The sequence below is a fragment of the Ornithorhynchus anatinus genome, chromosome 11 (assembly GCF_004115215.2).
Source record: "Ornithorhynchus anatinus isolate Pmale09 chromosome 11, mOrnAna1.pri.v4, whole genome shotgun sequence".
Taxonomy (NCBI): domain Eukaryota; kingdom Metazoa; phylum Chordata; class Mammalia; order Monotremata; family Ornithorhynchidae; genus Ornithorhynchus; species Ornithorhynchus anatinus.
This window is the reverse complement of record NC_041738.1, coordinates 42766573-42792473: the sequence shown is the minus strand read 5'-3', so window position 1 is coordinate 42792473 and position 25901 is coordinate 42766573. Positions and strand designations below refer to the sequence as shown.

The 25901-nt window shown below is 52.7% G+C and overlaps 1 protein-coding gene across 3 annotated transcripts in view; it reads left to right on the top strand.

Annotated features, from left to right (window-relative positions):
- The window catches only part of ZFPM1 (zinc finger protein, FOG family member 1), a 182913-nt gene extending 157659 nt beyond the window's left edge, over positions 1–25254 (top strand). For 2 of the 3 annotated variants that reach the window (XM_029075724.1, XM_039913503.1), the window contains exons 5-10: positions 5827–5929; positions 12961–13170; positions 17540–17770; positions 19300–19395; positions 20041–20190; positions 20689–25254. In XM_029075724.1, coding sequence (XP_028931557.1) covers positions 5827–5929; positions 12961–13170; positions 17540–17770; positions 19300–19395; positions 20041–20190; positions 20689–23201 — 3303 coding nt within the window. In that variant the 3' untranslated portion in view covers positions 23202–25254. The remainder of the gene's footprint in view (positions 1–5826; positions 5930–12960; positions 13171–17539; positions 17771–19299; positions 19396–20040; positions 20191–20688) is intronic. The other variant, XM_039913502.1, reaches the window with a different exon arrangement.
- The last annotated feature ends 647 nt before the right edge of the window (positions 25255–25901 follow it).

Sequence of the window (25901 nt, the reverse complement as noted above, 5' to 3'; positions counted from 1 at the left end):
CCCAAGGATTTCCCTGATAAGTAGAGCATTTTGTAAATCGACTGAGCGATCATACCAGACTTACTTTTATCCTCTCTTTTGCCTAGGAGATCAGGGCCATAGAAGAAAAATCAAATGTATGTTCCAGCCCAAATTAGCCTTCTCTGGGTGCCTGAATCTCCCTCCCAAAACCCTGGAGATCAACCAAGGAAGTCCTGAGCAGCTCCTCTATCTCCCCTGGCTCCCCACCAGTCTTAGCCTCAAATCCAGCCCCGGGCTCATACCTGCAAAATTTCAGGTCCCCTTGGGTCTGTGTCAACCAGACTTTGCTGAAGTTCTGAGAATGTCTGCCATAGGCTTGGATTTTGCTCACTTTTTTTTTAATGGCATTTGTTAAACACTTACTATGTGTCATGACCCGTACTAAGCGCTGGGATAGATAAAAGCTAATCAGGTTGAACACAGTCCCTGTCCCACGTGGGGCTCGCAGTCTTAATCCACATTTTACAGATGAGGTAAGTGAGGCACAGGGAAGTGAAGTGGATTGCCTGAGGTCATACAGAAAAGTGGTGGAGCCAGGATTTGAACCCTGGTCCCTCCAACTCCCAGGCCCATGATCTATCTTCTAGACCACACTGCTCCTCAGGTCATGCTGCTTCTCATTTCCATTTAAAACAGGCAAATACTGTATTATAATAATAATGTTGGCATTTGTTAAGCGCTTACTATGTGCAGAGCACTGTTCTAAGCGCTGGGGCAGATACAGGGTAATCAGTTTGTCCCACGTGAGGCTCACAGATAATCCCCATTTTACAGATGAGGTAACTGAGGCACAGAGAAGTGAAGTGACTTGCCCCCAGTCACACAGCTGACAAGTGGTGGAGCCGGGATTAGAACCCATGACCTCTGACTCTCAAGCCCGGGCTCTTTCCACTGAGCCGGTATTATAATTATTACAATGTTATATAATATAGTACCTGTACTATAGCCTATATAATACAGATACTATATTATATATTATTATTATACAATGATAATGGCCCCCACTAGATTATAAAATCCCTGAGGACAGGGATCATGTCTACTTACCCTCTATTGTGCTCTGCTGAGCATTTAGTACAGTATTCTACACACAGTAAGCTCTCAATTAAGGCCACTGATGGATTATTTCTTAAGTGCTTACTATGTGCCAAGCAGAGTACTAAACGCTGGGGTAGGTGCAAGATAATCAGATGGGACACCGTTCCTGTCCCATATGAGTCTCATAGTCTAAGAGAGAGGGAGAGCAGAGATCTTACTCCCATTTTACAGATAAAAAAATTGTGGCATAGAGAAATTAAATGACTTGCCCTAGGTCACACGGCAGGCAAGCGTAAGAGCCAAGATTAGAACCCAAATCTCCTGACTCCCAGTTCTGTGCTCCATCCACTAGGCCACGCTGCATCTCAGTGCTTCATCCACTTAATGTTTAGTAGCTCAAAACTGAAAGCCAGAGCTCGGCCCAAGCCAAAATGCAGTTCTTTTCCCTAGTCCTGGAAGTAGGAAAGTGAGGTTCTAATTATTTTTCCAAGCTGGAGTGGGAAGCATGTGCCTCACTCCCAATTCAGCCAGGGACTGGCCCCATCTCCTATGAGAAGTGGGGAGGAGAGTCAGAAGAAAGAGGCTCCCTGAATTCCCATAGCATTATTTGGTCTCTCTTCATGCCCCATCTTCCCCTTCCCCAGAGTCCCCCCTTTCCTGCCCTCACCTCCTCTCCTTCCCCAGCCGATCCGCTGTCCCTTACAACTAAAAGAAAACGGGGCATCGGTTGGTGAAGCTGCCTTGAAGATGTAGCTGCCCCCTTCTTCCTCCTTAAGAACGTACACAGAAAAATTAAGAGCGTTTCTGCACCATCAGCAAAAGTTGTGAGTGCGCGTGTGTTTTTATCAAGCTGTGAACACTCTGCTCCTTGGAGTGATAAGCCTTAAACCGACGGGGAGACTGTCAGTCTCAGTTTGAGGGTTTAGAAATATTGGGACGAATAATTAGATTTCATATCGTTACCGCAGCAGCCATCGAAGGATCAGGCAGATTAATTTTTTTTTTACCCTCCTCCACTCATTAATATTCATTAGAGACACATGAAGGCAGAGATGGTCTGAGGCCAGACACAAACCGCTGCTGGGAGCTAAGGCTGCTGAGGGCCGGGCCAGGAGAGACCCCGGGGGACTGACCCCCCAGTGCCAGGTGTTTTCATGAGGAGTGGGAGCCTCTACACCCTGCTCACCCAATGTGATAGTCTCTTGGGCCTAGTGGGGAAAGTGTGTGTGTGTATGTGTGTGTTTATGGCTGCACACTTCTGCCTCCTGGTCAACTGCAGTTGTGCTATCTTCTCTTGGGTGTTCCTTGCTCTGGGACTAACTACAGTCTTTGAAGGGAGACTTTTTTTTCTCTTCAAAGGATTTCCCCCTAATAATGCCTGCTGCTTTTGTAGGATCTCAGGGCTTGAAGGGGCTTAGCGAGGTCATGGAGTCCAACCCCCTGCATTCTGCTGAATCCACCTCAGGCATCCCTGAGATGAGAGCCTCTTGTTTTCTGCATCCTGCTGAGAAGGAAGATCTCAGCCTACTTCCCAGACATCAACTGGCTAATCCTCACGGTGTACCTGAAAGGAGAAGTGACATTTTCCTCTCAGCTTTTTAGATGGAGGATTTGAGGCCCAGGGAGATGAGATGACTCGTTAGGGGCCACACAATGAGCCTGGGAGGAAGCAGGGGTTAGGAACCAAGTGTCTTCAGGCTTCCTCACCCCCAGCCCTGCCTCTGCCCCTGCCCTCACCCTCCAGCCCGGAGAAGCCCCTCCTAGCCCCACCCATTGTCCCGAAGGACCCCGAAAGGGCGGTCCTGACCTTTGCATCCGGGCCTCTCTCCGTGTTCTGAGCCAAAGCTATCGATCACCTGGCTTTCTCCTACCCACGGGTCCCTGGAGCAGCTATTCCAGTGGCCCCAGTGATAGTTCCACTCCTGCTTCCCTTTGCTCTCCTTTCCCAGCAGCTGCAGCTAAGCCCGCTGTGTGCAGCTGTGCTTCAGGGGATCCTGAGAACATTCCTTTGTCTGTCCGACTGCAGACCCCATTCAGCAGGTGTGTGAGCAGGTGCCCACAGTCATCCACCCTGCCCAGCCAAGACACGTTGCCTCCCTGTTGGAGGAGCAGATGATGGGGGAAGACCTTTTCTGCCATTTAGCATAGAGTGTGGCCCCAGGTGACGCTGGGGAAATCGCTGAAGAAATCTGACCGTGGTCTCTGACTGGCCCACATCATCTGGTCGCAGCCCAGTCACAAGCACAGGACTGGGAGTCAGGAGACCTGGGTTCCAATCCCGGCTCGTCCACCTGACTGCTATGTGACCATGGCCAAGTCATTTGATTTCTTTATGACTCAGTTTCCTCATCTGTAAAACAGGCTTTATAATGCCTGTTCTCCCCTTAGATTGTGAGCCCATGTGGACAGGGGCTGGGTCCAACCTGATGACACGGTTTCTACCCCAGCCTTTTGCACAGTGCTTGGCACATAGTAAGTGTTAAAGAAATACCATAATTCTTATCAAGCCTACAACCTCATCTGGGAGGTTGCTAACCTGAAAGAGAGAGATGGAAGGATGAAGTAAAGAATAAAAACTTTTTCCCAACCCAAGAAGGCAGCTGGAGAGTAGTGGGATTTTTTTAACCAAATTCCTGTTCTCTTTGATAACAATAACAATAATAATAATAGTGGTATTTGTTATGCCTTTACTATGTGTCAAGCACTGTACTGAGCACTGTAGTTACAAGACAGTCCCGCATGGGTCTCACAGTCTAAGTAGGAGGGAGAACGGGAATTGAATTCCCATTTTGTACATGAGGGAACTGAGGCACAGAGAAGTTAAGTGACTTGCCCAAAATCACACAGCAGAGAAGTGGAGTCAGGATTAGAACCCAGGTCCTCCAACTCCCAGCACAGTGCTCTTGATGATTCCTGAAGAACTTTGTCCTACCCCACAACCCTTCAGCAGGGTCAGAGGTTAAGTCCAGTAAGCTGCCTGGATTCAGGTGAATTGGAAGATTCTAGGAGAATTCACACCTTCTCCTTCTGCCCCATCCCCAGCCTGCAGGCTCCTTATCAATCATATTTCAACCAATCATATTTATTGAGTTCTTACTGTGGGGAGAGCATTGTATTAAGTGCTTGGAAGGGTACAAGAGAGCAGAATCGGTAGACAGGTTCCCTCCCTACAGCATGCTTACAGTTTAGAGTGGGAGACAGCCATTAATATAAATAAATTATGGATGTGTACATATGTGCTGTGGGACTGAGGGAGGGGCGAATCTGGCAGATCCTGCTCTTGCTCACCCAGAGCTGCCTGTCACTCCCCCCCCACCCCCTCAAGCCCCGGGACTCGGCACTGGCTCTTCCCCAAAGCCAGCACGTCCCCCACCCTCTCCCCAGCGCTAGGCAGAGGTGAGAGGTTATGTGACTGATGTTTCCTCTGCTTCCGGTGCCTGGAGGACGCGGAGACCCTACGGGCTGTGGTGAAGGAAATAACAAGTCTGTCAATCAGTCTGCTGGAGGGGCACAATGAGCCTCACTTCTCTCCACAGGGGATAGATAGAGGGTGTGTGTGCGTATGTGTGTGGTGGGGAGGGGGCGTTGCTGGGGGTGACAGGCCTAGGGTGGGACTGGATCACAATGGGAGCATAAAGCCATCCTGTCCTGCCCTGTCAGTCCTCCTGTGTGTGTTTGCTCCTGCCCTGAACCCCAGGACACCCTCCACCTGGGAGTCTTGCTCCCCCAGGGTCCGCCAGCTGACCTAACCTAACCAACACCTCTCCAGCCTCAATATTTTATTCTCATCCCACACAAAATCGAGATTGTAAACTCCTTGAGGCCAAGCGTCGTATCTTCGAATTTTGTTGCAAGCTCCTATAGTAGGTGCTCAATAAATATCTCTGCTGCTGCTGCTGCTGCTGCTGCTGCTGCTGCTGCTGCTGCTGATAATGGAGTCACTTGGGTCAACCCCAGTGCGGTTGCAAATACACCCAGAAGTACATTTTCCCATGGCAGCAAGAATCTTCAGGCCAGAAGGGATTTCACGGGTCACCTGGGCCATGCCCCAGCCTCTGGACTGGAACAATCATACAGCTGTCCTGCAGTACTGTAATTCCAGGACCCCATTCCACCCCAACCTCGGAAAGAAAGTCATTCCACTGAGGATTTCTGTTGGGAAAGGCTCTTGTCAATGACTTCCCAGAAGTTTGCTGTGTGGGAAGGGGCTCTGTGGGACTTAGAATGCAACCCGCTTGGTATTAAGGTGGGTGAATGCAACCCGACCTGCAGAAAGCTGCTGTGGGTCAGGCAGATGGGCGACGTGGCCCCCTGGCTCTACTATATGGCTCCCTTCTCTAAGAGGGCCCTTAGTTTAGGCACCATTTTCTTCCCTGGGTCTTGAAGTCCTTTCTGTTCATTTCCTAATTGATTCCCGTTTTTGGAGTAGAGGGAATTGGAGCACCATGAAGGGAATCCACCCTCTCAAGTCATCCAACAAAAACTCCATCATTACTAAAAACATTTTCACATGTGGAAGACGCCCCTCACCCTGATCCTGGCCTCCCTACCCCTCGTTCCTCCCCCAGAGTCCCCCAACCTCCTCAAAGCTCCCAAAAGTTGTGTAGGAGTAGGTTAAAGGGCACTGGGCTAGCCCCCTTGTTTTCCTGAGCTCACTTTGTTTCTGGCAGGGGCAGAGGGATGTGACGGTGACATCACTGACCCATGCACTCTCTGTGTGTGTCTCTCTCTCTCCCTCCCTCTTTCCCATGTTTCCGCTGTTGACAGAGCCCGCCCCTGACCCTGCTGCTGGGTGATGAGCACTGCTGGCTGACGAGGCTCCCTCTGGTCTCTAGCGAAGCTGAAGCCAACTCGGTGATCTACAGGAAGGGTTGGTATTGTCTGTGGTCGTCAGGGTCACTGCTCTGGGCCCGGTCACCGTGTCCGCCTGCACGGTGGGCCCGGCCCTTAAAGCGACACCCTCCGCCTCAACCGCACAGTGTTAAACACGTGTCCTCCTCGGGGACTCATCCCAGCCCTTCCCCACCCCTCCCGACCCAGTGGTGTGAGACTTGAATCAACTTTGAACCGTGTGATTTGCTGCTTCTGTTTCACCTGGCCTGGAAGGTCCCCTCTGAGGTTCAGGGACTGGCCTGCCTGAGTAGCCATGGGACTAGCCCAGCCTGTGCACAGTGGACCGTCAGGCCACAGGTAGGCCGAGCCGAGGACAGGGAGGGTGGCGAGGAGTAGCTTCCTTTTTTTCTGGTGTTTGTTAAGCACTTACTATGTGCTAAGCACTGAGATAGATGCAAGATAATCAGGTTGGCACATTCTATGTCCCACATGGGGCTCACAGTTTTAATCCCCAATTTATAGGTGAGATCACTGAGGTACAGAGAAGTTAAGTGACTTGTCCAGGTCACTTTCAGCTTCTTTAAAGACAGAGCCTATTGGAGGTCACCGGGTATTTCAATCAATGGCATTTATTGAGCGCTTATAGCGTGCAGAGCACTCTGCTAAGTGCTTGGGTAAGTACAACATAATAGAGTTGGTAGACTCGATCCCCATCCACATCTACAACATTTATTAAACTCCCACAGGGTGCCTAACCGTCCTTGGCGATGGGCGGGGGAGGAACGACAGGAACGACATTCAAAGATTAGACATGATACCTGACCTTGAGGACTGTATAATCTAATCAAGGGAGGTGAAGCCCAGAAAGTCTCAGGCCGGGCTAATGAGTGATCTGAGTCCATCCCTGCAGCCCCCCCATCTCCAGCAAAAGGAGGCTCCTCCTCTGCACCAAAGGGCCTGGGAGCTGGGGGACTGTGCGGCAGTTCCACATCCAGATAAAGAAAGTTGGGTTTTTTTGTGTTCCCTTTACTTGCTGGCTCTCCACAGAGGGGGCATTGATGGGATCCCTTTTTGTGGAACACTTTTCTCTATTTCTTACCTTTTCTTCTATGCCTGGCACAATCTCTGCCTCTCTTTGACCACCTCTGCCTCTGACTGCACCTGTCAGTCTTCCTTTCTTCTATCGCTCTGCCTTTCCCCTTGTCTCCAACTCGGTCCCTCACTTGTTCCACCTCCTTTCCTTTCCCCCCTTTTTGTTCTCCCCCGCTCCCTACAGGAAATAGGGGCTCTTCAAGGAAGGATCCTTAAGACACTTTGAGTGGAAGAGGGATGCTCCCGGAGACTTGAGGCCTCAGTCTGGGCTCATGATGAAGTGGGCCGGAGAGGGGTACCGAGAGATGGAGAGGAGTGGAGGGGTTGGGGAAGGGTGGAGGGGGGAAGACAGGGATGAACTTCCAAAAAAAATATATAGTTGAAAGCAAAAATCCAGAGAATGCCATTTCCACCCCAGTCCGTTGGAAGTAAGAGATGTTCTGAATCCCCTGCTGATCTTTCACAGAGGGGAACTTTGCAGACATTCCCAGCAGGATGGAGTTTACCTGATGGAAAAAGGGAGTGCAGAGCTGGTTGCAGTTAGTTCTTTCTCTTCATCTCTGCAAGGAGCAGGAGCAGAGATGGAGACCTATGGGACTGCAACTTGGGTTTTGGAGACTTGTTCAGAGATCTGCTCAATCAAGGGTTCTGAAATTTTCCCCAAACGTTGGAAGCATTTCTGATCCACTTGACAATTTATTCACCAATCAGTTAATTAGTGGTAATTTTTTATGATATTCGTTAAGTATTTACTACGGGCCAGGCACTGTAGTAAGTGCTGGGGTAGGCACAAGCTAATCAAGTTGGACACAGTCCATGTCCCACATGGGGCGCACACTCTTAGTCCCCATTTTACGGATGAGGTATCGGAGATCCAGAGAAGTGAAGTGACTTGCCCAAGGTCACCCAGCAGACAAGTGTTTTATTGCTGAATTGTACTTTCCAAGCACTTAGTACAGTGCTCTGAATGAATGAATGAAGTGGCGGAGGCAGGATTAGAATCCAGGCCCTCCGGAGTCCCAGGCCTAAGCTCTATCTCATAGGCGTCTCTATTGAGTGATTAGTGGGGCAGAGCACTGTACTAAGTGCCTGTGAGACTCCAGTACAATAGAGTTGGTAGACTGAATCCCTGCCCACAAAGAGCTCACAGTCCAACCTCCTCCCACTGATTCCTAGAGAGACTATTAGAAGAAATCGATAATTTGGGAAATGACTGTCTCGCCCCAATGTTAATGCCAGAGCTGGCTGACCTTAGCCTTGCTGCCCAACTGAGAACCGCCTGGGGAGATGGAGGTAGCATAGAATCAGTTGGGAGGGCAGTTTTGAAAATTCATTCATTCAATTGTATTTATTGAGCACTTACTGTGTGCAGAGCACTGTACTAAGTGCTCGGACCGTACAATTCGGCAACAGATAGAGACAATCCCTGCCTAACAACGGGCTCACAGTCTAAAAGGGGGAAATGGCAGGTAATGGCAGGAAATGAAAATGGCAGGTAAGTGTTAAGGAGAGGGATCTACAAGCAGTAGGTCATAAAGGGACCCTATATTAATCAGTCAATTAATGGTATTCACTGAGCCCTTATTACAATAGAATTGGTAGGCAGGATCACTCAGTCAGTGGTGTTTATTGAGCGCTTACTGTGTGCAGAGCACTGTACTAAGCTCTTGGGAGAGTACACTATAACAGACCCATTCTCTACCCACAAGGAGCTCTCAGTCTAGTGAATGGGGAGTCAGGAGAACTGAGATCTAATTCTGACACATCTACTGCCTGCCTGTCCCAAACTGCTCTAGACTCTACTTCCCCATCTGTAAAATGGAGATCACTCTGGCTTTCACCCCACTTCAAAGAGATATTGTGAAGATAAGTGAGATGTAAAAGTGAAAGGCTTTGAGCTTTTTGGAAGAAAACTGATCTGAATCCCAGGTGTTATTAGAGCTTGGCTTCCAGTCAACTCAGTCACTGGCTTGTTGTGTGACCTTGGGCAAGTCACTTAACCCCTCAGTGCAATCTGTAAAATGAGGATAATAACACCTGCCCCTCCCTGCCTCAGAGATGTTTTAAGATGAAATGGGATAATGGAGTTGTGAGGGAGACACTATGCAGTCCAACTCTTATTAGACTTTAGTACTTTCATAATCATTTTTACAAATAATGATGACAAGGAGGTTCCTAGCAGGGCTAGGCCGGCCTGAGGCCTGATCAGGAGGTGATGGAGCCTCTTAGGAAAGAGCCTCCCTGCCACCAGCCAAGTCTCTTGGGGGTCAGGATCACAGGAGGTCAAACAGTAGTAGTTTGAAGAGGACTGTCCCGCCTTTAACTCTGCCTTGGGTCCTTGCCCTGTGGGTGGAAACTGTGACGTTCAGGGAGGGAAGCAGCATGGCTCAGTGGAAAGAGCCCGGGCCTGGGAGCCAGAGGTCATGGGTTTGAATCCCAGCTCTGCCACTCATCAGCTGTGTGACCATGGGCAAATCACTTCACTTCTCTGTGCCTCAATTACCTCATCTGTAAAATTGGGATTAACTGTGAGCCTCAAATGGGACAACCTGATTACCCTGTACCCAGCGCTTAGAACAGTGCTCTGCACATAGTAAGCGCTTAACAAATACCAACATATTATTATTATTATTATTAGATTTCTTCTGTCCGCTCCTGAGTATTATTATCGTCATTATCAGTATTAATAATAATAATGTTTGTTAAGGGCCTACCATGTAGTAAACGCCGGAAAGAAGATGATCGGGTTGGACACAATCCCCTGTACCAAATGGGGGTCCCAGTGGAAGGGAACGAGAGACCAAGTATTGAATCCCCATTTTATATCTTGAACCTCCCCCCGCTTGGCGCATAGTAAGCACTTCAAAAATACCACAATTGTTCTTAATTACGATTATCAAAAGGGTAGAAGGCCCTGAACAGTAGCCTGTTAGTCGATGGCGCCACCTTCCGGCTCCTTCTGGTATTGCCAGAAACCAAATACTCAAGTTCAGGGCAAATCCGAACCCTTCAGAGAGAGCCAGAGCTGGATTTGCTGGATTTCGATTTGGACTCAAGCCGAACCGGGTGATGGGTTTCTTAGCTTCAGAGCCTGTGTGCTCAGGCTCTCATTCATTCATTCATTCATTCAATAGTATTTATTGAGCGCTTACTATGTGCAGAGCACTGTACTAAGCACTTAGAATGTACAATTCAGCAACAGATAGAGACAGTCCCTGCCCTTTGAGGGGCTTACAGTCGGCTCTCCACCCCCAGAACTCCATATCTGACCGATTAAGCTTTGGCAAGCTCCCCAGATGCAGTTAGCACCATCAGCCCCAGAACTGGGCCACTGCCTCACACATGTAAAATTTAGGACACCTCCCAGCCGGCTCACCAACTCCCCGCTTCCGGGCTAGAGTGGTCTGTCCATGCCTAACCTGAGCACAGCTGGGAGGGAAAAGCAACCTGGAAGAGAAGACTCCCGTCCAGAAAGCCCTTCCCAAGCCCGTGAGCCCCAAGAAGCTTTTTGTTTGTTGTTTTCTTCATGTTAAGCACTTACTATGTGCCACACACTGTACTAAGCATGGGGTTAGATACAAGATAACCAGGTCAGGCACAGTCACTGTCCCACATAGGGTTCACAGTCTAAGTAGGAGGGAGTTGGATTTCATCCCCATTTTACAGATGAGGAAACGGAGGAATGGAGAAGTAAAGTGACATGCCTGAGACCACACACTGGCAAGTGGCAGAACTGGGATTAGAACCCAGGTCCTCTGATTCCCAGGTCCTTGTTCTATGGACTAGACCACACTGATTCACAAGCTGTGATTAAACCTACCTGGAAGTCGCCCAGCCAGTCGACGCTGATCCTTATGAACAGGGGACCAGTCTACCTACTCTGTTATATTGTAGTCTCCCAAGCACTTAGTACAATGCTCTGCACACAGTAAGTGCTCAGTAAATACGACCGATCGATCTAGGGGTGGAGGGAGAGGAAGAGAACACGAACATGAACTAGAAGAGCACGGGCCTGAGAGTCGGAGGTCGTGGGTTCTAATCCCATCTCTGGCACTTAGCTGTGTGACTTTGGGCAAGTCACTCAACTTCTCTGTGCCTCAGTTCCCTCGTCTGTAAAATGGGGATTATGACTGTGAGCCCCACGTGGGACAACCTGATTACCTTGTATCTACCTCCAGCACTTAGAACAGAGCTTGGCACATAGTAAGCACTTAACAAATACCATAATTATTATGATAGTTGAATGTGGGGCAAACTGCGATCTCTTAAATTTGAAGGGGGAGAGAGTTTCAGGCAGGGGCGGATATCACGTGGGCACAAGCATCTGCCTATGAGGGTTGAAAAAGAAGTAAGAGTCAAGGACAGTGCCAAGGTTTGGGGAGGATGATGGTGGTGTCAACTGAGATGGGATTTAGGTGGAGGAGGAGATTTGGGAGGAAGAATGAGGAGTTCCATTTTGTCAACAGACAGCAGATCGCACAGCCCAGATATTTTAGCCGTCTGCCTCTCCCTCCACCCTTCATCTCTTTCCCTATCCTGCTGTAGCCATCCCACACATACATGCACTCACGCAAGAAATAGCTAACTGAATAGATGATACACAGCTACTCGGGGAAACAGAAATATATACATAAACATACACACGAAGAACACAAGGCTACACACGTACACACTAATGGGATCTCTCTCTCTCACACACACACACACACACACACAGATGCAGAAACAAACTCCCATGAGACTCACCACATACCAGAGACTACAGATGGGCGGGGATAGGCCTCGAACACATCGGGGCTTAGTGGAAAGAGCACATGGGTTTGGGAGTCCGAGGACATGGGTTCTAATCTCAGTTCCACCACTTGTCTGCTGTGTGACCTTGGGCAAGCCACTTATCTTCTCTGTGCCTCAGTTACCTCATCTGTAAAATGGGGATTAAAACTGTGAGCCCCATGTGAGACACAGCCTGTGTCCAACCCGATTAGCTTTTGTCTACCCCAGTGTTTAGTACAGTGCTAATCAGGTTGGACAAGTCCATGTCCCACAGTGGAGTGTGCAGTCTTAATCCCATTGTACAGATGAGGTAACGGAGGCACAGAGAAGTTAAGTGCAGACAAGTGGTGGAGCTGGAATTAGAACCCAAGTACTTCTTACTCCCAGGTCTGTGCTTTATCCCCTAGGCCACGCTGCTCCTCACATGCACATAGTAAGTGCCTAACAAATACCATAAAAGTCACCACCTCTCTGTGCCTCAGTTTCCTCATCTGTAAAATGGGGGCAGGGGGGAATACCTGTTCTGCCTCTCAGCCATTGAGCCCCAGGTGCGTAGGTCAGTGTCCGATCTGACTCTTGAATCTACCCCCAGTGCTTGACACTATAGTTGGCTCATGGTAAGCACTTAATAAATGCCATCCTTCAAAACAAGTGAGATCCAGAGAGCCCCAAATGCAATATCAACACTGGAGAAGACAGGGGAGGAAAACAGGTGAGATGAGGGAGAGAGCAGAAGGCTCGGAAATCAGTGGGGTTAGAAGGAGGAGGAGATTGAGAAGGGAAAAGAAAAAGCCCTGAAGACACTGGGAAGAGAAAACCCAGTTTTAGCTAATGTCCCTTTAAGAGGGGAAACTAGTGGGGGAGGGAAAGAAGAATTTCAGCTTGGTTATTTACACACTGTTAAACAGAATGATATTCCCCCCACTCCCTGCCCCTAGGGCCCAGTAGCTCCAAAACTGGGCAAGGGTTTGATTGAGCTCAGCCAGGAAAAGTACCCTGGGTGGTTTCTTCTTTGAAACACCCAGCCCTGTGGGAGAGCGGCTGGGTCCCTCTGAGGCACAAAGCCCTCTCTGCTTCAGCCAAAGCCTTCGCTACCTGACACCTACGGCCGGCCCGGAAGCCTTTGCCTTCAGGTTCCTCCGAGGGTGGGGACCCAGGGGCCCAGGCACCCGGGACTGACAAGGGTCCATCCTCCATCCCCAGAAGAGGCCGTTTGGTGCAAGACGACCAAGCCCGTGTCTGGAGATGAGCTGATGACCACCTTCATCATGGCTGAGCCCCAGGGGATCCCCAACCACACGGTGAAGACGGAGCCCGGAGATCCCACCTACCCCGTGACCCTACATTCGGATATTCAGCTTCTGCCCCAGCAGGCTGGCATGGCTGCCATTCTGGCCACCGCCGTAGTCAACAGTGAGTAGTTGATGGTCTGTCTGACTCTTTTAAAAGTGGTTCCTGTCAAAACGCCTTCCTCCTCTCTCTCTCCTCCCCTTCCTCCTTAAATACTATTTATTGATTAAAACCTCCTCTCCTCCTCCTCCCTACCCTACTTTCCAGACCTCTAGCCCCTCCCAACAGCAGGCTTAGGCTGAGCTCGTGATTGAATCATTCTTAGGGGTAGACACCTCTCAAGAAGCTTCCTTCAAAGTGAGATGGAGGCCCAGTCAACTCTCAATTACCCCTGGTCAGAGAGGAAAGGGATCTCCTGGATAATTTAAATTCACAGATAATCCCTAAAACCTCATTTTAACAAATGGTTTCAATGGCCTTTCCCAGCAAACCTTAGACAGGCCTGATGGTTCCAAGGAAACGTGTGAACTGGTGGTAGGTTTTTGCTTTTAAATGGTATTTGTTAAGCACTTACTGTACTCCAGGTAAGCGCTGGGGTAGATACAAGCTAATCGGGATGAACACAGTCCCAGTCCCCCATGAAGAGGGCAGTCTTAGCCCCCATTTTAAAGATGAGGTAACTGAGGCACAGAGAAGTTAAGTGACTTGTCCAAGTTCGCACAACAGACAAGGCGGAATTTAACCTCTCTCTCCGTGCCCACCTTCTGGTGGAGGTCTTAATGAGGGGTGAAAGAGGTCCAAGGGCCTGCAGCAGAATGGGAAGGAGGAAAAGAAGTTTGGCCTAGTGGAAGGAGCATGGGCCTAGAATCAGAAGACCTGGATTCTAATCCTGACTCCGCCACATGTCTGCTCTCTGACCTTGGGCAGGTCTGTGTTTTAGTTACCTCATCTGTAAAATGAGGACTAAGACCGTGAGCCCCACGAGGGACATGGACCGTCTCCAACTTGATTAGCTTTCATCTACCCCAGTGCTTAAAAAAAAAAAGGTTTAGAAGTCTGGGGAATCCACAAACCATTGATGGTAACTGGTTCCTGAAAAGTTGAGCATATACTGATGGGGAGTGGGAGGGAGGTAGAGGTATGTAAAATAATAATGGTATTTGTTAAGCACTTACTATATGCCAAACACTGTTCTAAACACTGGAAAAGGGGACACAAGATGAGGAGAGGAGCACTAATTCTGGAAGGACTCCTCTTCCCCCCACTAAACATATTTATTAAATGATGGCAAGAGCTAGTCATAGATTAACTTTGGCCTGGATTTCTGAGTCTGATTGCTGACTACTTCTCCGATGTTCTGACCATGAGGTATTGTCAGGTCATTTTGTTTTTCTCTAAGTCTTGGGTTGGCATTCATTCATTCATTTATTTAATAGTATTTATTGAGCACTTACTATGTGCAGAGCACTGTACTAAGCACTTAGAATGTACAAATCGGCAACAGATAGAGACAATCCCTGCCTAGTGACAGGCTCACTGTCTAATTGGGGGAGACAGACAAAAACAAGACAACATAATCACGATAAATAGAATCAAGGGGATGTATACCTCATTAACAAAATAAATAGGATAATAAAAATATGTACAAATGAGCACAGTGCTGAGGGGAGGGGAAGGGAGAGAGGGAGAGCAGAGAGAAAGAGGGCTTAATTGAGGAGAGGGGAAGGGGAGGGAGGAGGGCGGAGGGGGAGCAAAGAGGGAGCAGAGGGAAAAGGGGTAGCTCAGTCTGGGAAAGCCTCTTGGAGGAGGTGAGCTCTCAGTAGGGTTTTGAAGAGGGGAAGAGAGTTAGTTTGGTGGAGGTGAGGAGGGAGGGCATTCCAGGACAGCGGTAGGACTTGGGCCAGAGGTCCTTGGCAGCGGTGGGATAGGCGTGAACAGGGGCCGGTGATGAGGTGAGCGGCAGAGGAGCTGAGCGTCCTGCTGGGTGGGCAGTAGAAAGAGAGAAGGGAGGTGAGGTAGCACCTGTGGCCCAGACTCTTTTCAATGCAAAACAAGGTAAAAGTTTCCTCTTCTCACTTCCTTTTCATTCCAAGATCCTCAAGGGCAGGAACCTTGTCTTTTTATGTTTTAATTGCTTACAGTGGTTTGCACAAAGTAGGTGTTCAGTAAATACTGTTAAAGATGATGAAGCCTGGTCTCGAAGGTCATGGGTGACTTCCTACTTACCAAATCTAGTGGACCCTATCCTAAATCTCCTCAACCTCTCAGCTGCCTTCAGTGCTTTTGACTACTCCCTTCTCTTGGAGCTGGGATGTAGTTGAGGTTTTTACCGACAGAGTTCTCTCCTGGTTCTCCCCTTACCCCTTTGGCTGATCAGTCGATCAATCAGTAGTATTTGGGATGCAGCATGGCTTAGTGGATAGAGTCAGAAGGTCAAGAGTTCTGATCCCGGCTCTACCACTTATCTGATGTGTGACCTCGGGCAAGCTACTTCACTTCTCTGGGCCTCAGTTCCCTCATCTGTTAAATGGGGATTGAGACTGTGAGCCCCATCTGGGTCAGGGACTGTGTTCAATGTGATTTGCATGTATCCGCCCCAGCGCTTAGTACATACGCTTCTCTCTCTCTCTCTCTCTCCCCCTCCCCACCCCACAGATCCTAAATGTTTACTCTCTGAAAAATGTTCCAAAGTTGTCCAGGCTGTAGTTGACATTCCTACCATGGTTTGCCCTTTTGCCAGCAGTTTTTTCCCCTGCATTGAACAGAAGAAGCAGGGAGCAGCTTTGGGGCCATTGTTCCCAACCTGAAGCTGATAGTATTTCCTGACCGACCTGGAATCTGCCTTTGATCAGTATGTTCTGCAGGACTCTGGAAATGCGCCTTCGGAAGGGACAATGAAATCCATATGTGACAAATGGAGTTGCCAGAGATGTTTGCTCTGGGCTGACTGGGATGTCTAGATATGGTTTTAAAAGCAATAAAATCCTGGTTTGAAGGGCCATAAAAACCCTGATTAATTAGGAGGGAGCAGTCTAGATTTCACTCAGGAATGGTTTTGCTTCTCATCTGCCAGTAAAGACAGCGTCCTCTCTGAGATTGCCAGAAAGCTCAGAGCTGCCAAAGCTTTCCCTTCCTAGGACAACATGGACAGAAGTCAATGGATGGGACTGGAAGGAGACAAAATGCAGCCTAGACCAAGCAGGTTAAGGACAGGAGAAAGTTAAGGGTTAGGAGAGATCTGGGAATGGCAGCCAAACGCAGAGGGTTAGGCTGAGGGAGGGAAGAGGGGCAAGAGTGAACGACTCCATCGTTTCTACTCCTCTTCCTTGGTGATTCCTGCCACCAATCTCTCCCTGCCTCCCCAATTTTGTGGTTTCATGTGCAGTCACTCCTGTACACTATTCTGTTGTTTAGCCCCACACCCCAGACCAGTGTTCTGCACACAGTAGGCGCTCAGTAAACGTTTGATAGTTATGGTTTTTATTATGTGTTAAGCACTAGGGTAGATATAAGATAAACAAAAGAGACATAATCCTGGGAAGTCACTGCTGTTACTCAAAAGACACCAGATGCCCCTTTGCCAACCCGGAAGTCATAAGCATAACGTATGTTTACCTGGGTTAGGCAGGACACGCAACATAACATAATGACATCATAAGGGACCTTCTATGTAGAATTGTAGAGTGTGTCCCTTGGGAATCCCCTGACCTCTTCCCTTTCTCCAGGACCATTGCCTTCCCCTTCCAGGCCCCCGGGCCATTTCTGAGCCACAGGATGTGGCGGTGGGAGCCAAAGGGGAGGCAGGACTGGGTATTTAAAATTAAAATGCCAGCAATTGAGCCACTCGGAGCCGTATCAGGACCAAACAGGGAACAGACCAGCTGAAAACCGGACTAGTGTAAAAACGGATACATGTCCACCTTAGCTGTTGTGGAGGAGCAAGGCACAGTTGCCACATTTCATCAGTCACTCCCCAAATACTCTGCCAGATAAGGATTTGCCAAAAATGGAGTCTGGAGATGCTTTGGGGCTTGCTAGGGTTCCAGGGCTGGAGTTGCTGCTGTTTGGAGGACCGAGGAGTTGGGACTAAAAGCTGTTTTGGGGGAAACCCTTGGGGTCAGATTACCAAGGGTGCTCAGGAGAGGGGACACTAAAGAATCAATCAATCAATGTTGTATATTGAGCATTACTATGTGCTGAACACTGTACCATACTAAGAAAAAGTTGAGAAAGTACAATTCAACAGAGTTAGTGAAATGGAGGGGCCAGGATTGCTTCAGGTGCCCAAGGCAAGGCAATGTCCCAGCCACTGACCCCTTGCTCTGAGGGGAGGGTTCGTGGTTGAGGTGAGGATTGGGGCTGGGGTGAGGATTGGGGGAAGTGGGCAGAGAAGACCCCCAACATCAGCGGCTTTTGCTAAATGGAGAATGTCGGGGGGCGTGTAGAACAAGACGAGCTGGCCTCATGCATGTTTCCCCCGCCTCTTCCCCAGAGGACGTCTTTCCCTGCAAGGACTGCGGCATCTGGTACCGGAGTGAGCGGAACCTGCAGGCCCACCTCATGTACTACTGTGCCAGCCGCCAGAGCTCCAGCTCCCCCTCCCCCTCCGCGGAAGAGAAGCCCAAGGACACATATCCCAACGAGCGCATCTGCCCCTTCCCCCAGTGCAAGAAGAGCTGCCCCAGCGCCAGCTCTCTGGAGATCCACATGCGCAGCCACAGCGGTAAGGACACCCTAGAGGCTGCTGCGGGCCCATAGCCGGAAGGCCACCTGGGTGGATCCTCACAGTCACGTGTCCTAATGGTGTTTCTGCCCCTCCTCTTGCCCCTGTCCGGCTCTTCTTTCCATCGGGCGGTGTTCTGGCCTCCTGAGTGACAGGCAGTGAGGCTTAGCAGAAAGGGCACTGTGAGTGGCCCCTCAGCTCCTTGAAACCAGAAGTTGGGGGGAGAGGAGTCTCAGCTCTCTCTTGGATCCCAGGAGCAGCCATCTCCCACCCAGAGCAGTGTTGGAGTTCACCTAGGGACTCCTTGGCTAGTAGGGACCTAGAAGCCCAGCTGCTGTTGGGTCTTCTGCCTTTATTTACCCCACACATAATTGAGTGTGTCCTGGTGTGGCTGTCTGCTTGTAGAGAAGCTTCCAGAGAGGGCACTGCCCAATCCTTTGTCTGTTTTTTTATGGTATTTGTTAAGCACTTACTCTGTGCCATGCACTATGCCAAGCCCTGGCTTAGACACAAGCTAATTCGGTTGGACACAGTCCATGTCCCTCATGGGGCTTACAGTCAATCCCCATCTTATAGTTGACATTACTGAGGCCCAGAAGAGTTACGTGACCTGCCCGAGGTCCCACAGCAGACAAGTGGCGGAGCCGGGATTAAAACTCAGGTCCTTCTGATTCCCAGGACTGTGCTTTATCCACTAGACCATGCTGCTTCTCGTGTTTTCTCTCTGCCTCAGGGCCTAGATCAGAGACTGAGGCAATAAGCAATAATAATAATGGTATTTGGTATTTGTTAAGTGCTTACTATGTGCCGAGCACTGTTCTAAGCGCTGGGGTAGACATAGGGGAATCAGGTTGTCCCACGTGGGGCTCACAGTCTTAATCCCCATTTTACAGATGAGGGAACTGAGGCACAGAGAAGTTAAGTGACTTGCCCACAGTCACACAGCCGACAAGTGGCAGAGCTGGGATTCGAACTCATGAGCCCTGACTCCAAAGCCCGTGCTCTTTCCACTGAGCCACGCTGCTTCTCCGAATTTGTTATTTGTTATAAGTAATTTGTTACTTACTTTGTGCCAAGCACTGTACTGAATGCTGGTGTAGATTCAAGACAGTCAGGTCAGACACAGTCCTGGCCCAGTGTGGTGTTCACAGTATAGATAGGACAAAGAGCAAAACTGAAGTCCAGAGAAGTGAAATGACTGGTCCAAGATCACACAGCAGGCAAGTGGCAGAGCCGATACTAGAAACCAGGTCCCCTGACCCCCCCCCCCAGGCCCATGCTCTTTCCACTAGGCCACCTATATTCCCCCAACACACACACACCCGCGTTCTCATCCCTCAGCAGAAATGGGCCTTGGTATTATTTTCTTAGCCCTGATCTGCCCTGACCCCATCTCATCCCCACACTGCACTTGTGTAAAAAACCTCCCAACCCAGGCCATGGTCCCCAGGCATTTGCCACTTCTGCCGCCCCTGGACCCAGGCCACGCCCCACCTTCTAACGCCACCCTCCCACCTCCCATCTTGCAGGAGAGAGGCCGTTTGTCTGTCTGATCTGTCTGTCGGCGTTCACCACAAAGGCCAACTGTGAGAGACACCTGAAAGTGCACACAGACACGCTGAACGGTAAGGAGTGGCAGGAAGAGAGGGCCTTTCCAGGGACTGTCCAGCAAAAGACCCCTTACACCAGAATGACCCCAACCACACAGGCTGAAGATCTGAGGATCACAGGCCGAAGTCAAGAAGGCCAGCGGGATCCAGAAGAGGCAGGGGCAGAAAGACCCAGGGGTGGGGAAAGAGGGGCCTGACCTTCAGCTTCCTTTTTTTTAATGGTATTTGTTAAGTGTTTATTATGTGTCACACTGTTCTAAGCCCTGGGGTAGATACAAGTCATTCAGGCTCAATATAGTCCCTCTCCCTCATGAGACTCCCAGTGTAAGTAGAAGGGAGAATAGGTATTGAATCCCTATTTTGCACTTGAGGAAACTGAGGCACAGAGAAGTTAAATGACTTGTCCAAGGTCATACAGCAGACAAATGGCGGAGCTGGGATAAGAACCCGTGTCCTCTGGCTCCCAGCCCCAGAGCTTTATCCATTAGGCCACAATGCTTCCTAGTGCTTGCCGTTAGTTAGTCTTTTCACTAATATATGCGCCCCACCCCCAGAGGGTGCGGTCCAGGATCTGGGTTCCACAAGTGGGGACGTTATTAGCAGCTGGCCCTCCCGGTCCCACACCACCCGGGGCACTGACTCCAGACCCGATGCTTTCAGGAGTCTGCCACAGCTGTGGCTTCGTCTCGACCACCCGGGACATTCTGTACAGCCATCTGGTGACCAACCACATGATCTGCCAGCCGGGATCCAAAGGCGAACTCTACTCCCCCAACTCAGGGCTCCCAGCTACTAAGCCGGCACCCCCAGGTAAGCCACCGTCCCACAGGAGGGCAGAGCGGCCAGGACTGCTGCCCTGAGCCTTGTGGTGGGGGGTGGGCTTGGGGACGGGAGACAAGGGAGACAAGAAGGAGAAGGAAGAGGAGGAAAGCTAAAGTTTTTCAGGAGAGCGGGGGCTGGGGAAGGTCTCAGAGGAGTGAGAGTACTTGAGCTGCAGAGCTGCCTGGCTTAGGCTACTGCCCCCTAAATGTGGCACACTGTCACCCCATTCGTTGTCCCATCCCCTAAGAGACTCAGGGACCCCCGGGTTATGTGCTAGCACTCCCCCCGTTCTGCCACCTCGAAGCCTATTACCACCCGTGTGCCTGCCGTGATCCTTTTCCAAGTTCTTGGTTCAGGGCAGGGCATCCAGGCTCGCTCAGCAAATACCGTGCCTGCCCCCATTCCGCCTCCGCCTCTCCCCAGCCCGGGCTAGCCGGTCCTGGAGGCGGTTGGAAATGCTGTTCTTGACCTCTTTTTACCTCCCAGCAGGTCTGGCCCAGGGGAGCATCACCCCAATCCTCAAGTGCAGCCTTCCCAGCCTCACCGCCGACAGCCTCCCCGGCCTCCAGCAGCACGTGGTCCCGCACGGCCCCCCAGTGGCCCCCACCCCTGGTCCAGCGCCCCTACAGCCCGAGTCCCCCCCTGCCGCCTTGGACCCTGTGGGTCGGAGACCCCGGGCCGAGATGGAGAACGGAGACACCCCCGGGGAAGGCTGCTCTTCCGCCTCGTCCTCAGCCGGTGAGGAAGCGGTGCCAGCCATGAGCATCAAACGGGAGCTCGAGGAGAGCCACGGCACCGGGCCGGAAGGGACCAAGAGCCGCCGCCCAGGGGAGCCCGGACCCTCGTCCAGGACCCCGTCCCCGCACAGCCCGCCACTGGTTAAGGTGAAGTCGGAGCTGGCCAGCCCGACCCCAGGGTCCAGCCCGGTGCCCAGCGAGCCCTGCCCGGGCCATGCCGGGGGCACCGTCTTCCTCCCGCAGTACCTGTTCAGTCCCGAAGCCTCCGTGGTCCCCCAGGCCTCGGAGATCCTGGCCAAGATGTCTGAGCTGGTGCACAGCCGGCTGAAGCAGGGCCACGGTGGTGGCGGCGGCCCCCCGGCCTTGTTCGCAGGAACCCCCGTGCCCAAAGGGGCCACTTGCTTCGAGTGTGAGATCACCTTCAACAACATCAACAACTACTACGTGCACAAGCGGCTCTACTGCTCCAGTCGCCACCTGCCCGAGGACGGCCCGCCGGGCACCCGCAAGCCCAAAAGCGCGGCCCCCAGAGGCTCCCCCGGGGCGGCCCCTGCCCGGGCACTCCTCTCCCCACAGCCACCCGAGGGCCAGGGGGCGCCCACGCCCCCGGATGGGGGGGACGAAGGGGGCGCCCGCTCCCCGCCCGGCCCCGAGGCCAGAGCGGAGGAGGGCGGCCGGGCCAAGGGGGCTTCCCCGGAGGCGGACGGGGCCGGACGGGGGAGCGAGGGCAGCCAGAGCCCCAGCAGCTCCGTGGGCGACCCCGACGACGACCCCACCAAGACCGTGTGCGAGGCCTGCAACATCCGCTTCAGCCGCCACGAGACCTACACGGTGCACAAGCGCTTCTACTGCGCCTCGCGGCACGACCCCCCGCTGCGGCGGCCCGGCTCCGCCAGCAAGGTGGCCTTCCTGCCCCAGCCCGTGCGTACCCGCAAGCGCCGCAAGCTCTACGAGATCCACGCCGCCGCCGTGGCCACCACCGCCACTCCCGGGCCCGCCCTCCTGCCGGCCCCTCTCCACCACCACCGTCCCCAGCCGCCTGGAGCCGACCCCGCCGCCACCACCGCCTCTCCACAGCGGGGGCCAGGCCCCGCCGACCCTCCCGGGGTCGGTGCCCGGCCTGACGGCCCTCCCGCCCCGCTCCCCGGGGCCCCCGCGCCCGCCTCCGCCCCTTCGCCCGGTTCCGGCCCGGACGCCGAGGGCCCCATCGACCTGAGCAAAAAGCCCCGCCTGCGCGGAGGGGAGGTCCAGCCCGCGGCGCCCCCGCCCCCGCCCCTCCTCCCGCTGGCCGACTACCACGAATGCACCCCCTGCCGTGTCAGCTTCCACAGCCTAGAGGCCTACTTGGCCCACAAGAAGTTCTACTGCCCCGCCGCCCCCCTCCAGCAGAGCACCCTGGAGCAGCTGCACAAGATCAAGAGCCTGCCCAGGCTCCGGCCCGCCGGGGCTAGCGCCCAAGGGTTCTCTGGGGAAGAGCCCGAGGGTCCTCCCGGGGCCCGGGTGAAAGTGGAGAAGGGGGCCGGACCGGCCAAGGCCCCCAGCCTGCCAGCCGCGTTCCCCGCGGGGGACGCCCTACAGCGCTACCTGGGCCCTAAAGCCCTCCACCTCTCCGGAGGGAAGGCCCCCCCGCTGGTCGTATGTCCCTACTGCCCCCTCAACGGGGCCGTCAAGGGAGACCTCATCGAGCACTTCCGTCACGCCCACGGCCTCTTTGTGGCCCAGCCGGTGGCAGGACACGTACTGGCCGAGGCCTCTGGCCCTCTGGCCCGGACGCCAGCTGGCAGTGGGGCAGAGAATAGCCTGCCCGCTCCCCTCCCGCTTCCCCCCCTGGCTTCTTCTTCCACCGTCTCCTCTTCCTCTTCCTCCTCCTCCTCGTCCTCCTCCTCGTCCTCATCCCCACAGCCAGGCCCCAGGCTCCCCAGGGACAGCTTCAATGGCCAAGACCCCAAGGAGCCCCCCATCTCTTCCAACGGCAGTCCTATGCCTGCGGGCTCCCCCAGGCCCGTCCTGCCTCTCTCCCCCACGGGCCCCTCCTTGCCGCTGTCGCCAGTGCCTGAAGCCCCCCTCCTCAAGCCCCCCACCCCGCCCGTGTTCACGGACAAGAGCGCCCAGCCCCCCCCAGCCAAGAGCCTCCCGGCCAGCGCCCCCAACGGCAACCACAGATACTGTCGCTTGTGCAACATCAAGTTCAGCAGCCTCTCCACCTTCATAGCCCACAAGAAGTATTACTGCTCCTCCCACGCCGCGGAGCACGTAAAGTGAGCTCTGCCCTGGCTCCTCCCCCCACACTACAGTCGGGGCACACACATGGCCTGGTCCATCCTCAACATGGCAGACACCACCTCCCATGGGAAGATAGGAGTAATTAGGTGCCCCTCTGGCCACCCCTCTGCTCCCCCCCAGCTCCCCTCCCCACGGCGGCCTAGGGCCGGATTTGAGGTAAAGGCAGCTGGGCCTGGTGCAGAATCTCTCCCTTTCCTCCTCTGGTAAAGCACAAAAGAGCCTCCTGGGTGCACAGAACCGTCTGCCCTGAGCCTTCCCCAAGCCTTCCCTGAATCCTCCCCAGTACCCTGTGACTCCAAGGAGAGGGAGTGCTCCCTGCTGACATGCCCGCCAACTTCCGGCTGTCACGAGGGGGTGTGCGAGCCTGGTCGGGGGGGGACCCAGTGGGGAGGGTGGAAGGGGTGGTGTTGGATGCTGAGTCTTTAGGCACTTAATAAAACTTCGTGAAACAATGCAATGGGCCATGAATGGTCATAGACACCCCGGTTTTCTGGGAGGCAGGAGTGAGGAGAAGCAAAGGATTTTTTTTTCCCAGGCAGCATCAGGTGTGCATTATACCCCTACCCTCAGGGTGGCCACTACCAAAAGACTGGCAGGGCCAGGCATGGACCATCCCTATGCTCAGGGGAGAATTTTCCCGGTCGTTTCCCTCACCACCTGTTTTCCATTTCACCTCATTTGCTGTTCCTGCAGTCAGAGGCCCAGCAAGGAATTGGGATCCCTGCCTTCCCCTTCTCTTCAAGGGCAGGCCGTTGGCCCCTGAGAGGGAGGGGCCGGGCACGCCATGGAGACTAACCGGGCAATGGGCGGGTCTCTGCCCTTCTCCCCAACAATGACCTTCCTCAGGTAACTGGCCGCCTGCCCATTTCCTCCGCACCACCTTTGATTGAGGTGCTTGGCAAGTGATCAAAGCAGGTGAGCAGATGCGGCCTGTGGCAAGATCAGGGGCCAGGAGTTTCACCTGTTTCTTCTCCAGACCTAATCCTCAGCCTAAAGCTGGGATGGTTGATGGGCAGGAGAATTTAGGCAGCCTCCCTCCGGGCCCCTATCATGGGGAGAGCAGGGTGGGTCCTCCAGGCTAGAAATCGACCCTTCCGATCCATAGTGGCCCTGGCGGGGACAGGCCAGATTGGGTGACTGAAGCAAGCATTGTAGTGGGCATCCTGCCAGCCTCTCCCCTGCCAATTCTCTCATCACCCCCTTTCCCCTCCCCCCAGTATAGTGCAATCAGAAACAAGTGTCCACAGCAATATTTTGCCCATCTCCATATCTCAAAGCACTTTACTAATGGGAATTAGTTGTCCCCTGCACCACTCTGCCCTTCCAGGGGAACTGCAGGGGAGGGAGGTGGCGGGACAGAGGGGTGAGCTCCTGCCCCAGGCCTGCCTTGACCCTCCAGGCTCAGGGAAGGGAGTGTGGCCACAGTGTGAACAGCATCAAGGTCCATGGTGAGGGAGTGGGAAGCAGGGAGCCAGGAGGCAGAGACTTGGGACTTCCGATCCCCTTCCTGGGCTTCACCAGGGAAGGACCAATACCTGCACGATTTTCTCCTCTGTCTTTCAGGTAGGGGAGGGTACAACTTGAAGCCTTTTCTCTCCGCACCCAGACCCACAGGATCTCTCCCAGCTTGTGCCTTTGGGAGATTCTTTGAAACCCGTTGCTTACTGTTAAGGAGGAGGCCTCAGAAGGTCTTAGAAAAAGGGTGTGGTGGCCCTTCACGGAGCAGAATCCTGAGCCAGACTCAGCCTGGACACAATCGTCAGTGGAGATTAGGGGCCGAGCCCAGCCGGAGGAGGTGGGCTACAGACATGGGGCTTCTTGGGGGACCTAGAGCCCGGAGCTGGCTGGAACCACCTCAGGGGTCAGGAACAGGGAGGAGGAAGGTCCATCCCTCCTAAGCTTTCACCAGTGTGTGAAGGCAAACCGATACAGACTGGAAAGCAAACAGGGCAGCACTGAAGGAGAGATTGCCCCATGCGCTTGGGAATTGCTGTGTGTATAGGTTTGTACATAAATAAATATGTCTAATAAATCTCCCAGTGTGTGTTGATGTGTGTGCAGAGGGGATGTTAAGAGAGGTGGGGAGAGGAAAGGAGCACCATAATAATTGTGATATATTTTAAGCACTTACTGTATGCAAGCGCTGGGGTAGATACAAGATAATCAGGTCAGGAACAGTCTCCTGTCCCACATGGAGGTCACACTCTTAATCCTCATTTTGCAAATGAGGTAACTGAGGCCCAGAGCAGTTAAGGGACTTGCCCAAGGTCACACAGCAGATAGGTGGCGGAGCCGGGATTAGAACCCATATCCTTATGACTCCCAGGCCCGTGCTCTCTCCACTAATCCTCGCTGCTTCTTCCTTCTAGGGTTGAGCGGTGACTCCTGTTTCCCGGAGTCCATTTGCAGGGTGCCCATGATCGCAGGATGTTTTTGATCTTGGGTGGGCGGAGTTGCTGGAACAGTGGGGACCTCAGCTCTCTTGCTTTCTTGGGGTTGGTGATGGCGAAAGCATTGGGAACCGGGTGGCCCCTCATCAAATCCATAGGCAGGAACAAAGGTGGATGCAGTTCTTGACCACTTCCCATCTTCACTCCCGAGGCACTTCTTCCAGCACTGGCTGGATCTTGAGCAGAGTATAGACCTTCCTCCCAAGCGCTTAGTACAGTACTCTGCACA